General features: G+C 46.2%; 1 protein-coding gene across 1 annotated transcript; it reads left to right on the top strand.

The window, feature by feature from the left end:
- Window positions 1-4,341: 4,341 nt before the first annotated feature.
- On the top strand, window positions 4,342-9,298 carry LOC307246390 (fish-egg lectin-like; the record flags this gene model as incomplete). Its single annotated transcript, XM_080022310.1, has 5 exons — window positions 4,342-4,492; window positions 7,611-7,847; window positions 7,976-8,196; window positions 8,922-9,046; window positions 9,157-9,298. 5 exons carry the CDS (start codon window positions 4,342-4,344, stop codon window positions 9,296-9,298), a joined length of 876 nt encoding a protein of 291 aa, XP_079878436.1.
- Window positions 9,299-15,299: the final 6,001 nt, after the last annotated feature.

Below are 15,299 nucleotides of genomic sequence, written 5' to 3'. Positions count from 1 at the left end.
CCTTGTCAAAGATCCCCCATCACCCTATTATAGTGCTTACGGCTGCTGTTCCTGAGGCCTTGTTCGCAAAATTAGAAAAATATGTTTTATCACGGTGCTTATCTGAGCAAACAGATATATGTTGACCCCATAAGAGCCAGTGCCGAGCCGCAGATCCTCAGGCGGGGGAGGCCCTTCTAGCTGTTTCAAAGTGGTGGTGACCGCGCCTTTTCTCTCAGGGCCCCTCGGCTTTGGAATTACCTGCCTGAGAAGATTCGGCTGGCTGAGTCAGCGACTTCTTTTCACTTCTTAAAACCTCTATTTATTGATCTGCTTTTATGTGATGTCGCCGCCTTTCTTTATTTGATTTTAATTTTAATAATTTTTTTTTTTTTTTTTCCTTTTTATTTCTATTTCTTATCCTCATATTCTTTTTATTAATGTTCCTTTGCCTTTTAAATTCTTGTTCTGAACACTGCTTTTATTTCATCTGTCAAAGCACTTTGTAAACTGTGTTTTTCAAAGGTGCTATACAAATAAAGCTAAAATTATTATTATTATTATTATTATTATTATCTTCATTTATTTATTTTTATGACATTTCTGTTTTGGGGATTTTAATTTATTTCTTATTTATGGAGAAATCGTAACTTAAATAAACATTATTTTGAAAGTAAACGCCTGTGTTATCATTGTAGATAAAAGACAGTGAGGGTTAAAGCAGTGGTGTAGTCTACTTTAGTGTAGCCGGTATAGTGTGATGATGATTCCCTCCCAGTGGAGCGGGGTTTATTAAAGACATGTACGATAACAATAACTGGTCCGGTGGTTATGAACCTCTGCTCTACAGTGCTAAGGCACTGGAGCGGAGCTGAGGTCTGGCTTCCTCTTCGTTACGCGTTTACGCCACTGCTGCACCTGCCTGTTCTCGGAATTATCAGCTGAAGTGAAAGTTCTGTCACAAAACTATATTGTTATGTACTGAATCATATGTATCGGGGACCTGAAAGATTTTATTGGACAGAAGGGGGCCTTTGGCATCTAAATGCTTGAGAACCACCGCAATAGACGGGCTCCTCCCTTGGAAAAGCACTGGTGGGCAAATAACATATTGTCATCTCTCTACACACAAAGTGGAAAAGAAGGGGGCGTGGGGCGGCCTTCGGTAGATGGAGAACGACAAGGTCCAGAGGTAACTCCATTGGTAGCGTGACCCTTATAATGAGCATTGCTTAGGAAAAAAAAGCATAAATTATGACTTTTTTCTATCACAGAGGTCAAGGAAGGACTCCAACCTCTGAGTTGGACCAACTTTGCTGGTGGGTTATGGCAGGGCCTGGTAGCTGTGCACCTGTACACACCCTTTACAGTTATTGTTATTATAACTTCCGTGCTTGACATTCCCATCATGCCTCAGTTGGTTGTTGACAAACTAGAAACACCTAAACAGCTGCATACCGACACAGATAGATGCTTCCTCCTCTCGTTTCCCAGCCGAGGTGCTCGCCAGCCGAGCAGCACGCAGCAGCGATGAAGCTCCTTGGAGCTGGAACCCGCCCTCAACCCGAGCCGGGCGCGGCTCCTGTTCCGCAAAAGGAGGAAATTATTTATACCTGTGCTGTCCGCATGCTTGGCATTCAACATAGAGTATTTGTGCCATTGCATCTCAGACAGAGTTAGTCTGAATTTGTCTTTTGAAAATATATCTATTGTTAAGTAAATATATATACACACTTGTGGCAGATTCGCCACCACACACCATCCAAGCGACAGTTTCAGGGCCCTCCAGCACAGAAACACAGACGACGGAGGGTTGTTAACACCAGCTTATTGTAGAGAGAAGGTGGAATTAGCCAGGAGCAGCCAGAACATGTCATGACACAGGGCTCCCATATCATAAGCGCGTGTGTGGATGGGGTTTTTATACCTGCTGCTCGTTAGCCAACCAACGAGCAACAGGTGTTGCTGCTCAAGCCACCCCATCCACCACAACACTGTATATGTTTATTTACATATGTATATATAAAAACATTATATTTTTGCGTCATTGAATTTGTTTAATTAAATATTGTTGTTATGCGTCAGATACTGAAATTTAAAAATTGTAGAAATTCTAAATTAGTATCAAATGTAGAGTTATGGATATACACCGATCAGCCACAACATTTGTACCACCACAAATTACAACTAATATTGTGTAGCTCCCCCTCCTGCCACCAAAACAGCTGTGACCCGTGGAGACATGGACTCCACCAGACTCTGAAGGTGTCCTGTGGTATCTGGCACCAAGACGTCAGCAGCAGATCCTTTAAGTCCTGGAAGTTGGAGGAGGGGCCCCCATGGATCCGGCTTTTTGTTCCAGCACATCCCACAGATGCTCCATCAGATCGGACACTAACCCCGGCCATCCACATGATGAAAGAAAAACATGTTTTATCAGACCAGGGACACCTTCTTCCATTGCTCCATGGTCCAGTTGTGACGCTCATGTGTCCATTGTAGGTGCTTTCAGGGGTGGACAGGGGTCAGCATGGACACTGTGAGCTCCCATACGCAGCAAGCTGCCATGCACTGTGTTCTACACCTTTCTATCATAGCAACATTCACTTTTTCGACACTTTGTGCTGCAGTAGTTCTTCTGTGGGATCAGACCAGGTGGGCTAAAACTCACTCCCCAGTGCATTAATGAACCTTGGGCCCCATGACCCTTTCGTCTGTTCACCGGTCGTCCTTCCTTGGACACTTTTGGTAGGTAGCAACCACTGCATAGCGGGAACAGCCCACAAGATCTGGCGTTTTGTGGATGCTCTGACCCAGTTGTCTCGCCTCACAATTTGTCCCTTGTCAAAGTGGTCCAGCCCACAAGGTTGGAACCCTATTGTTATTGTTTGGCAGCCTCTTATTGTCATTATTCGGGAACATTTTGAAGCCTAATACTGTCTGCAATGCCAACTTCTGCATAACATTTTCAAGATTCAAGATTCAAGAGGGAAGGAACAAGGTTGACGTCTTGTTTGAACCGCGCTGTCATAAAGACCTTGTGGTTAAAGTTTCATCCAAATCGACCCGCATACGGAGCAGATTTTAATGAAAAACCAAACAACCTTGACCCGAAATATACAGTTGGTCTTGGTTCACTAAAATTGTTTGTATAGAACAGTGGTTCCCAACCTTTTGGGACTCGCGGCCCACTTGAAAATCTCAAAAGTGTTCGCGGCCCACATCTGACCAGAAGTAATAGGGAGCCAAAGACTGCGTTCTCAGAGGACATATATTTTGACAATCATGCATTCTCATACATACAGTGCAGTAGCGGTAAACCAAAAAAAGAGGTGGGTTAAAAATAACCTCTTCAATGCCACAAGCGCCGAAAAGCCAGACTCACAGAGATACGTCGTTGGGAAAGGCATCAGAAATTACACAGCTCTGTTGGACAGATCGGGATTTGCATTCTCGGTACACATACATAACGTTTCCATGACTTTCTTCTCGCCCTGATGCTCCTTGAGATTATTATCGAAATATTCAAGCGGCTTGGACGTCTCCTGTTGGTGTTTTGTCTCGAGGTGACGGTGCAGTTGAAAGGGCTTCAGAGCTTGGTTTGATAAAATCTCAGAACACACCACGCACAGCGGTAACGGTTTGTCTCCTGTGCCTGTCCAAAAAAATCCCAGTGATAAATATTCAGCGCTATACTTTCTCCGAACCTTTCTATTTTATTTGAAAGGGACAGGGCCTGTCCGCCTTTCCTTTTCAGTGTGCCTGACACTAGCCAACCATTCATTTTGATTATCACCGCAAGTTCAAAAATCTACAGGTGCACGTCGATCGTGGTCTGGCTTGGATCGCTAACATACTTTCCACCCTAACATAAACTCCTATCTATCAGTTATGATGCATCTTTGAAGGTTTTAGAGAAGAAATACCATACATATACAGTACATATATATTTTTTTACATTTAAAAATGTTTTTGTAATTTATACATTTTTATTTATTTTTTCAATAAAATCTATTTGTTTTGCGCATAATTTGGCTGCCCCCTTGCAATACCATAGGTTGGGAATCGATGGTATAGAGGAAATCATATGTGGTGGACCAAGGGGAGTGGTCAAGCACCGGCTGCAGACGACAGCACGGTTCCCTTTCCTGCCGCCAAGCTGACCCGGATAGGTCCAATCAGCGCCCACGTGGCGCCCAGAGCCGCTCTGTTGAACATTATTATAAAAACTCTCTCCATGTTGTCGCAGCACGGCAAAAAGGACTCTGTCTCCCTCCCTAAACCTTTACCTGTGGGAAGAAATTCCCACAAAGGGTGCCTGAACAGGGACCCGGGAGGGGAAGGCGCCGAGTGAAAGGCGCCATGGAGACGATCCGCTGGCTACAGAAACGCCTCACGGACCTGGAGGAGGAGCGGGACTACCTCCGCTGCCAGCTGGAGCGCGTCCTCACCAGCGTGAGCTCCCGAGAGCACGCTGTGACCTTGCACCGGGAGGCGGCTCACCATAACGATGGCCGGTCACCTCTGTCACGAGAAAACATGACAACGGATAATGGCCTGCTTCTATTGGCCGGGCATTTGGGCAGATGTGCGTAAATGGTGCACTGCCTGTCCTGAGTGCCAGTTATTCAACCCCCCGGCTACACCAAGAGCGGCTTTGAGGCACCTCCCCCTAGTCAAAGTCCCGTTCGAAAGACTCGTTATGGACCTGTGTGTTAGTCCTAGTGGATTATGCAACCCGGTACCCCGAAGCATTGCCCCTGCGCAGTTTAACGGCCAAAAGTGTGGAGCAGGCGCTGTTTCGGGTAATCTCCCAAGTCGGGATTCTGAAGGAAATCCTGACCGACCAGGGCACTACTTTTATGTCACGTACACTTCGGGAACTTGACGAGTTACTGGGCGTCTGTTCAATTCGGACCAGTGTTAGCCATCCTCAGACCGACGGCCTGGTGGAGCGCTTTAATAGAACCCTGAAAAACATGATTTGAAAGTTCGTTCACGACAAGAGCCATTATTGTGACAAGTTGTTGCACCCCCTGTTGCTTGCCATGCGGGAGGTTCCCCAGGCCTCCACGGGATTTTCTCCCTTTGAACTCCTCTTTGGCAGGAGACACCGGGGGGTGCTAGACCTAATTAAAGAAAACTGGGAGGAAGGTCCGACCACCGGTAAGAATGAAATACAATATGTTATGGACCTGAGAGAAAAGTTACACGCGCTGATTCGATCGTTATCACTGGAGAATTTGTTCTGGACTCAGGAACGTCAGCGCCTTTTATACGACTGGGGGGCTTGGCTCAGACAATTTGCACAGGGAGACAAGGTGTTAGTGTTGCTCCCTACATCCAGCTCTAAATTGCTCACAAAGTGGCAAGGGTCTTTTGTGGTCACAGAGCGGGGTTGGCGAGGTCAATTATAAGGCCGAATGGTCCAACATTTATCACTTCAATCTGTTAAAAGAATGGAGGGAGGGGGCATCCGTGGCTCTAGTCACACCTGTCATTGAGCGGGACGAGTTGGGGCCAGAGGTTCAAAAAGCGGCCGATCATACCGTGGTCCTGTTAAGTGACCATCTCTCTCCATCCCACACGGCAGATGTAGCTGCACTTCAGCGTTGCTTCTCTAATGCTTTCCCCTCCTTGCCAGGCCTTACCTCCCTCATACACCACCATGTAGAGACGACCCGGGGTGAAGGTACACTCTTGGCCATGTTGCCTACCCGAACACAAACGCACAATCATTCAGACTACCGAAGGGTGAATGAGTTGTCCACGTTCGACGCCTACCTGATGCCCGGGTCGATGAACTTCTTGACCGATTAGGTACAGCTCGTTTTATTATGACACTGGATTTAACCAAGGGCTACTGGCAGATTCCCTTGTCTCATGAGTCCAAGGAAAAATCAGCCACGCCATTTGGCTTATACCACTTTTGCACACTTCCGTTCGGGTTGTTTAATGCCCCAGCCCACTTTCAGAGACTCATGGACCGCGTCCTGCCTCCGCATGTAGCATACACCGTGGCCTACCTAGATGACGTTATCATTCACAGCGACACCAGGAAGTGGCATATGCAGCCTGTGGGCACTGCGCTTGAGTCCCTGAGGCAGGCTCGGCTCACCGCCAAAAAAAAATAAAAACTCTTGCCATGTTGGCCAAGCACTGAAAAAATGACTCCATCTACCTCTGCAAACCCTTACCTATGGGCAGAAATTCCCACAGTATATTATATTACATTCATATTTTATATGTACTGTATATATTTTAGATTAAAACATTTTACATCACATTTTATTTTTAATTATTTTATTTTTAGTTATTTTATTTACTTTCTATTTTAATAATTTAGCAATTTAGTAAACTTAAATTATTGTGACAATGTGGGCCCATTCTAATATTGTAAAGCACCTTGATCTGCATGTTGTGTATGAAAGGTGCTGTAAAATAGTAATAATAGTTTTATAATATATAATATAATCAATAAATAATAATGTGTTCACATCAACAATGAACAATGAACATAGAAATTTGAAATAAACCAAAAAAGTAAAGGTAAAATTTAACAATAAAACAAATTTAGCAAAGATACAGTAAAGCTGATAATCCATGAACATTAAAGGATTCTCATAATTCCTGGTTCAGTTGGGACCCGGTCCTGCCTCCGACCTGGTCACCAGGGTTTCCAGTCACCCTCCTCAAGAATGTCCTGGCTTGTGGTTCCAGTAAATCTCTGGTAAATGTCCTTCCCTCCTCAGTTCCTGGTGGAACCGGTCTGCATGGAACTGGTTCCACCTGCCTTCTAGTCAGACCCGTGCAGGTATTTAACAGCGCAGGGATGGACACGATGCTTCAGTCGGAAGAACAAGATGGAGGCTGCTCAGGTCGCTCTGCTGCTGGTTTCTCTGTTTGCCTTCGGCCACGGTAGATCACCTTCAGAGGCTATGTGGGCTACTTGAGCTACTACTGGAACTACACGGATTGCTAGGGCTACAAGGACTACTAGGTTTAACGGGGCTCCTCGGGCGATGAGGGCTACTAGGGCTGGTAGGACTACAAGGGCTACTAGGGCTATGAGGTCTATGAGGGCTGCTAGGGGTATGGGGGTGACTAGCACTACTCGGACTCCTGGGTTCACTAGAGTTAAAATGAGTAATGGGGCTACTAGGGCTACGATGACTACCAGGGCTACTAGAACTATTGGGGCAACTCGGACTACAAGGGCTACTAGGGCTATGAGGTCTGAAGGGTATGGGGGTAGTCCTACTACTACTAGGACTGCTGGGTTCACTAGAGCTAAAATGAGTACTGGGGCTACTAGGGCTACTATGACTACAAGGGCTATTCGAACAACTGGGACTACTAGTGCTATCAGGTTCACTAGCGTTACTATGGCTACTAGATTCAAGATTCAAGATTTTTTATTTGTCACATACATATACATACTTCCATACATATATGCAGTGAAATGTAAATGTAGGACATAGCTACTAGGTTTACTAAGGCTACTCGGACCATAAGGGCTAATAGAGCCATTTGGTTATTAAGTAAAAGTAAAGATTAAGTAGGCTACTATATCTACCAGACAAATAAGTAAAACTTAAATGTAAATAAACAAGATTGACGCCCCCATGCAGGCTGGAAGTGCACCGAGGCTCCAACTCTCTCGCGGGCCAGTCAGATTGACGCGGGGCTGGGTCAGGTGGTCGCTGTTACCCGCTATGGCACCGCCTTCTCCCTAACTGGAAGCTTCTGGTCCTACCTGCGCATCAATAACATCAAGCACATAACGGTGGGACCTGCAGGGACCTGGGCCACAAGCCGCTATAACCAGGTCTACAAGCTGGTTGCTGGAAACTTCACCGTGGTCCAAAGTAAGGAACTGTCATCGTGTTGTACATTTAATACTGGGCATTGTTGTTCTTGGAGGTGTTGTTGTTGTTGTTGTTGTTGTTAATGATTTTGGATTTGTCACAATAACCTCTGATACCCTAACCTCCAGGAACCAGGCTGACCCAGGTGGACGCGGGCGGAGGTGAATTTGTGGTGGGCTCGACGGGCAGGCTCGGCTCCTGCCTGAATCGGTTGAGGGCCTTCCCGTTCAAAGGCATCGGCTTGACATACTGGCAGAACCTGTCAACCAAGTATCGCTTCAAGTACTACAGTTGTGGATCTCTGGGCTGCTGGGCAGTCACCACTACCAATCTGCTGTACCAGACTGATGTAAGTACTACTAGTAGTGGTAGTACTAGTAGCATTACTAGTAGTAGTGCTAATACAAGCAGTAGTGCTAGTACTAGTAGTAGTAGGAGTTCTACTATTAGTAGTAGTGCTACTACTATGAATTGTTGGATGACTGGATGAACCGCTGGATGACTGGATGACTTGTTGGATGACTGGATGAACCGCTGGATGACTGGATGAACCACTGGGTGACTGGATGACTGGATGAACCTTTGGATGACTGGGTGAACCATTGGATGACAGGATGAACCACTGGGTGACAGGATGAACCACTGGATGACTGTATGAACCGTTGGAAGACTGGATAAACTGCTGGATGACTGGATAAACTGCTGGATGACTGTATGAACCGTTGGATGACGGGATGAACCACTGGATGACTGGATGACTGCATGAACCTTTGTATGACTAGATGAACCCCTGGATGACTGGATGAACCATTGGATGACTGGATGAACCACTGGATGACTGGATAAACCACTGGATGACTGGATGACTGTGAAGAACCATTGGATGACAGGATGAACCACTGGATGACTGTGTGAATTGTTGGATGACTGGATGAACTGCCGGATTACTGGACAATCCACTGCATGACTGGATGACTGTATGAATTGTTGGATGATGGGATGAACCACTGGATGACTATGAACCACTGGATGACTGGATTAACCACTGGATGCCTGGATGCCTGTTACCCACAGTCGGTCAGTGCCACCACCTGCTCGACGTCGGCATGGCGACGGGTCTCCAGTGGTTACACAGTGGTGGAAGCGTCGACGGAGGGGCAGGTGTTCGCCATCACCACCAGTGGAAAAGTCCACCAGAGGTAGGAGTACAAACTCTCTCCAGAGGAAGTACTAAGTCACTTGTACAAATACCCTGACACAGAATGGCCCCACCCACCTTCTCTCCCCCTCCGTCCTCCCTCCCCTACAGGATCGGCATCACCTCCACCAAAAGACGTGGCACCAGGTGGCAGAACATCCCAATGTGTGTGGCCATGAAGCACCTGAGCTACGACCTGGGGCGCTTGTGGGTGGTGTCCGGAGCCGGCCTGGTCATGTTCTGCACCCACTAGGGGGCGTGCACGTGCTGGCGAATCCGCAGATCTGCTTTTTTTCTCCCCTCGTTCTTCTCTTGAAAAAAACCCTTACTTTCTTGCTTTTACAACTTCCTGTCATTTCCCAATCAACAAAAACCCAAACCTTTCAATAAATTCAGCTTGATATCAGACGCTCGTTTCTGGGACTTTTGTTCGTTGTTCTTCAGCTTCAGGACTTGTTGAAGAAATATTGATAAACAAATTTAAAGGACAACTTGACTGGATCAATATATAGAGGATTCTGACGCAAAACTCCACGTCCAGAAAATGGAAAGTCCTGTTTCTATATTTTGAAAAAGATTCCAGGTCCAGAAAGTAAAAAGCTCTGTCTCCGCGTTTTAGCTCCAGCCGACTGATCATTTGGTTCCACTCATCAGTTGCACCTCTGGGCATGGGATGCTGGGAAATCCAGGTCCAGAATGGAAAACAGAAGTCCTGTTTCCATGCTTTAACGGATTTTGATAACAATAAATCAAGAAAACGAAACTAAAATGCACAATAAGAAAAAAATAAGAATAATAGTCAACAAGTTAGAGAAATTAACCTGAAATGAAGAAGGAACAGCACACATTTTAAAATATACAAAAAACATAAAAAATGAACAATAAACACCCTATGTGCCTCGAAATATATAATATAATATAATATAATATAATATAATAATTACTTTTACGAAGAAAATGGTTATAATATAATATAATATGATACAATATGATATACAATACGATTTCATATAATATAATGTCCAAAGCCCAATTCCAATGAAGATGGGACATTGTGAAAAAAGGAAATAAAAACAGAATACAATGATTTGCAAATGCTTTTCAACCTATATTCAACTGAATACACCACAAAGACAAGATATTTAATGTTCAAACTGATAAACATTATTGTTTTTTTTGCATATATTCACTCATTTTGAATTTGATGCCTGCAACATGTTCCAAAAAAGCTGGGACAGGGTCAACAAAAGGCTAGGAAAGTTGAGGAATGCTCAAAAAACACCTGTTTTGAACATTCCACAGGTGAACAAGTGAATTGGAAACAGGTGAGTGTCGTGATTGGGTATAAAACGAGCTTTCCCCAAAGGCTCAGTCGTTCACAAGCAAGGGTGAAGCGAGGTTCACCACTTTGTGAACAACTGTGTGAGCAAATAGTCCAACAGTTTAAGAACAACGTTTCTCAACGTACAATTGCAAGGAATTTAGGACTTCATCATCTGCAGATCATAATATCATCAAAAGATTCAGAGAATCTGGAGAAATCTTTGCACGTAAGCGGCAAGGCAGAAAACCAACATTGAATGCCCGTGACCTTCGATCCCCGGCACTGCATTAAAAACCCACATCATTCTGTAAAGGATATTATCACGTGGGCTCAGGAAGACTTGGGAAGAGCATCTTCAGTCAACACAGTTCGTCGCTACATCTACAAGTGCAAGTTAAATCTCCACCATGCAAAGCCAAAGCCGTATATCAACAACAGCCAGAAACGCCGCCGGCTTCTCTTTGCCCGAACTCATCTGAGATGGACCGACGCAAAGTAAAAAAAAGCATGCTGTGGTCTGACGAGTCCACATTTCAAATTGTTTTTGGAAATCATGGACATGGTGGTGTCCTCCGGGCCCAAGAGGTGGTGTCCTCCGGGTATCAGGGCTCAACAGCCAGCGTCACTGATGGTGTGGGGGAGTGGTAGTGCCCATGGGTAACCTACACATCTGTGAGGGCAGCATTAAGGCTGAAAGGTACGTGCTGGTTAAGCAACATATGCTGCCATCCAAGCAACGTCTTTTCCAGGGACGTCCTGCTTATTTCAGCAGGACAATGCTGAGCCACGCTCTGCATGTGTCACTACAGCCTGGCTTCCTAGTCAAAGAGTGCGGGTACTAGACCGGCCTGCCTGCAGTGCAGACCTGTCTCCCATTGAAAATGTGCAGCGTATTATGAAGCGCAAAATACGACAAGGGAGACCCCGGACTGTGGAGCAACTGAAGTCGTACATCAAGCAAGAATGGTAAAGTATTCCACCGACAAAGCTTCAACCATTAGTCTCCTCAGTTCCCAAATACTTAGTGAGTGTTGTTAAAAGGAAAGGTGATGTAACACAGTGGTAAACATGCCCTTGTCCCAGCTTTTTTGGAACGTGTTGAAGGCATCAAATTCAAAATGAGTGAATATTTGCAAAAAAAAACAAAGTTGATCAGTTTGAACATTAAATATCTTGTCTTTGTGGTGAATTCAATTGAATAGAGGTTGAAAAGGATTTGCAAATCATTGTTTTCTGTTTTTATTTACATTTTACACAACGTCCCAACTTAATTGGATTTGGTGGTTGTAATATATTGTAATGTAATACATAATACAACATAAAATAATATAATGTAATATGACATAATAAGATAAAGATACTTTATAATCCCCAAAGCGAAATTTCTGTGAATATAATGTATTATAACCTAATATAATATAACATAATAAGATATAATGTATATATAATATAACATAATATTATATTTTATAATATAATGTAACATAATATCATATCATATAAGATAACATAATATATAGAATATAATATAACATAACATTATATAATATAATTTTGCTCGGGCCTCAACAGAGACGGGGCACATGCCAGTAACCACTCCTGAGATCCAGTGATGAGAACCAGACAGAGCCCCTTAATCCTGTCTAATTATTCCATCGATGCGGGGTAGGGGATAAGAGTCCTTTCAGAACCACCATGAATCAGCGGTCTTCTTGGGCACTATCACAACGGGGGAAACCCATGGGCTCTCGGAACGCTCTATAACCTCTGCTGACTGCATCTCCTCAAAGCACTGCTCGGCTACTGCCTGCTTGTGAAAAGGAATGCGTTGTGGCCGTTGATGGATGGGCGGGGCAGTGCTACTATCGTTATTGTGCTCCAGCACAGGGTGCGGCCGACATCACTGGGGGAGGTGACGAAGGTTGTCTGGAAATTATATACAAGCTACCACAAGCTACCACAATCGCCGTAACCCCCTCTCTGTTTTGCTCAAGCACACCCTTGACGGTCACTTCTATCCTGGAAGGTGCAGGGTCCACGCCTTGCATTGCGTTGTTCGCGGTGGCCCAGGCTCGCCACCTCAGCCGGGATTGTTGAGGTAGTGGTTGCCATGCTGGGGCTGCAGTAACCGGTGTGAGGTGTGGCACAGAGGCAGACCCCCCACCCTTAACCACATCCGCAAACATGTGTTCTGGAGCCTGGCTCCCTGGTGGGGGAGGCTGTGGACCTCTGGAGGGCGGGGCCTCCTGCGTAGCAACTGGCAACAGAGACAGATGGGAGTCAGGGGGTTCATCCAGGTCTCTTACATCGGGCTTCCTTTGACCAGCTCCGGCACCTCTCTGTTACATATCAGGGGGAATGTCGACCCGTCCATCAGGGTCTCTGTGTTCTGTGGTAGGTCTATCACACATTCGGCAGCTATGAGAAAGTCTTGACTAAGCAGGCATGCCTCGAGAATATCAGCCACCCACACTGGATGCAGGTAGGTTTCATTCCCCAACCTGATATTGACCATGCCTTGGCCCACCATAGCAGCTGTCACTGTGATAAGGGGCAGTGTGGTGGGTGCCAGTTGCTGGTCCCTCTTTAACAGGTGAATCAAAGTAACTGTATACCCAGTGTCTACAAGCACATGAACAGTAGTCCTCCTATTTCCATCAGCAGATGGCGCCCATGAGCTATTTGTGGTGGGGTCTTGGCCTCTACTCTTTGTTCACAATTACTGATCATCGGCAGGGATAGGGGAGGACCTAGTCCATGGGGCGGGTGTGCTTTCCCCTCCTCCACCCCAAACTTGTCTCCTGACATGGGCTGGTGGGAAATTGCGTGGGGACTGTGTGGGGGGGGCAGTGATACTGTATGTGGCCTCTCTGACCACAGAGGCAGGTTTAGAACCTGTGGCCTCCCAGGTGTGGGTTGCTGGGCTCTCCGCTCCATCCGAAGCCCTGTTCCTTCCCTGAAAATCTGCTCCACCTCTTGGGCTCGTTCCAGTGCCTCCTCCCAGGAAGCCGGGTTGCTGAGGCCGACCTGTAGTGGAAGGGTGTGAGGAGACAGCCCGCTGATAAAAGCTTCTTTCGCCAGGATAAACCGCTGCTCCTCGTTGAAGCCTGGGAAAGCCTTGCAAGCTACGTAACGTAGATCTGCTGTGCAGACCACTAGCTTTTCTCCCTTCAGCTGGTAGAAGTGGGGTCCCCGAACTGTCTTTCTATAGCTCGTGCTATGGCTTGGGGGTCTGTCATTTCAGTGGCTGAGAGTTCAAGCAGCACTCTTCCAGCCTCTCCATCCTGTGCTGAACCGCACACTCACTGGGTCCAATAGGTTTCCCACTCTGTATTTCCATCATAGCGATCCATCCTCACCAAGTCTCTTTTCTGGAGCGGTGCGGCCGTGCCTCGAGGAACCCCTGACAGGGCAGTACAGCGGTACCTGGACTTACCACTGCATCTTCTTACCACTAATCCAACTTACCAGCACCATAGTCGCGAAAATTTGGATCTACTTGCGACCGACTGCTCCAAGGTACGAGCGTGGAAATTTGCAGTTGGTGCATCAGCGGCCAGTCAGCAGCCAGTCAGCAGCTACTCAGCAGTCACTCAGCAGTCACTCAGCAGTCAGTCAGCAGCCAGTCTGTAGTCAGTCAGCAGCCAGTCAGCAGTCAGTCAGCAGCCAGACAGTAGTCAGTCAGCAGCCAGTCAGCAGTCAGTCAACAGTCAGTCAGCAGCCAGTCAGCAGTCAGTCAGCGGGCGACCTACATGGTGTGTGCACGTAGTTTGTGGCTTATCCATATTTTTTCATATTTACTGTGTTTGTTCTGTGTATTTTGTTTATTTTCACCTTCATGATGAGTCCTAAGAAGAAGGACGATGGAAAAAAAAAAAAGGCAACGACTCCCATTGAAACTAAAAGGAAATCATAGAAACATATGAGCCTGTTGTATATGGAAAAAATTGCTTCGGCATACGACTGTTTTAACATACGAGCGTTCTTATAGAACCAATTACAGTCGTAAGTCGAGGTACCACTGTACTAAGCACATTGGATAGAACTCTGGCTAGTGACCCTGTAGGATCTGCTGGGGTCGGACCTGGGGTGGAGACCACCTGAGGGTGAGGTGTGGATGCTAGAACCGATCGGTTCTGACCGGCAAATGGGGGCAACCTCCCTTGCTGACTCCCCCACATCTTGACTCCTTTGCGGCTGGGGCTAGCGGGCTCGCTGCTTCCACTTCCAGAGGGGAACGCCACAGGGCAACCGAGCACTGCCTGAGACCTGTAAGCGTAGTTGAAATCAGCTTTCATTGACTCCTGGCTTCCCGACTGTGATTGGGTGAGCATCCGCATCGCCTCCATGGCTATCGGGCCAACAGCGGACGTGGAGCTAATCCCACTTCCGACACCAATGTGATGCTCAGCAGTGTTAACCAGACGGACGCAATGGAGGAGAAGCAGAGCGTGTCGTTGGGGAAGCTGAACAGTCTTGATTCCCTGCGGCGAGGCATACAACTAACCCCGGGGGTTGAGGAGTCCAGTGAGAGCTAAATAATACAACTGGGTTTGGCCGTGTCCCGTCTCTTTTGCCTCTGACCACCTTGCACTTCTCCTCCCCACCCTTCCTCCTCCCATCTGCCCCCTCGAATAATTAACAATTACAAACTATATCTGGACACCTCGCCACCAATCAAATGAGGCCAAGAACCCCCCACCCCGTCCTCTCTCACCACATTGTAAGAAACACACAGCGTTACAATATAACATATTTTAATATAATGTACAATATTATATAATATACAGCATTACAAACATCTGTTTGTCTGACGGTCTGAGAGGATTCATAAATATTGTTAATATAATTACTCATAATTCACCTTCATTTCATGATGTTTTCTCATTTTAATGTTTGAATTGTATGAATGAACACCTCCACCCCCAGG

The sequence above is a fragment of the Zeus faber genome, assembly GCF_960531495.2.
Source record: "Zeus faber genome assembly, chromosome: 21".
NCBI lineage: Eukaryota > Metazoa > Chordata > Actinopteri > Zeiformes > Zeidae > Zeus > Zeus faber.
The sequence above is the reverse complement of the archived record's forward strand: the minus strand, read 5'-3'. Positions and strand labels throughout refer to the sequence as shown.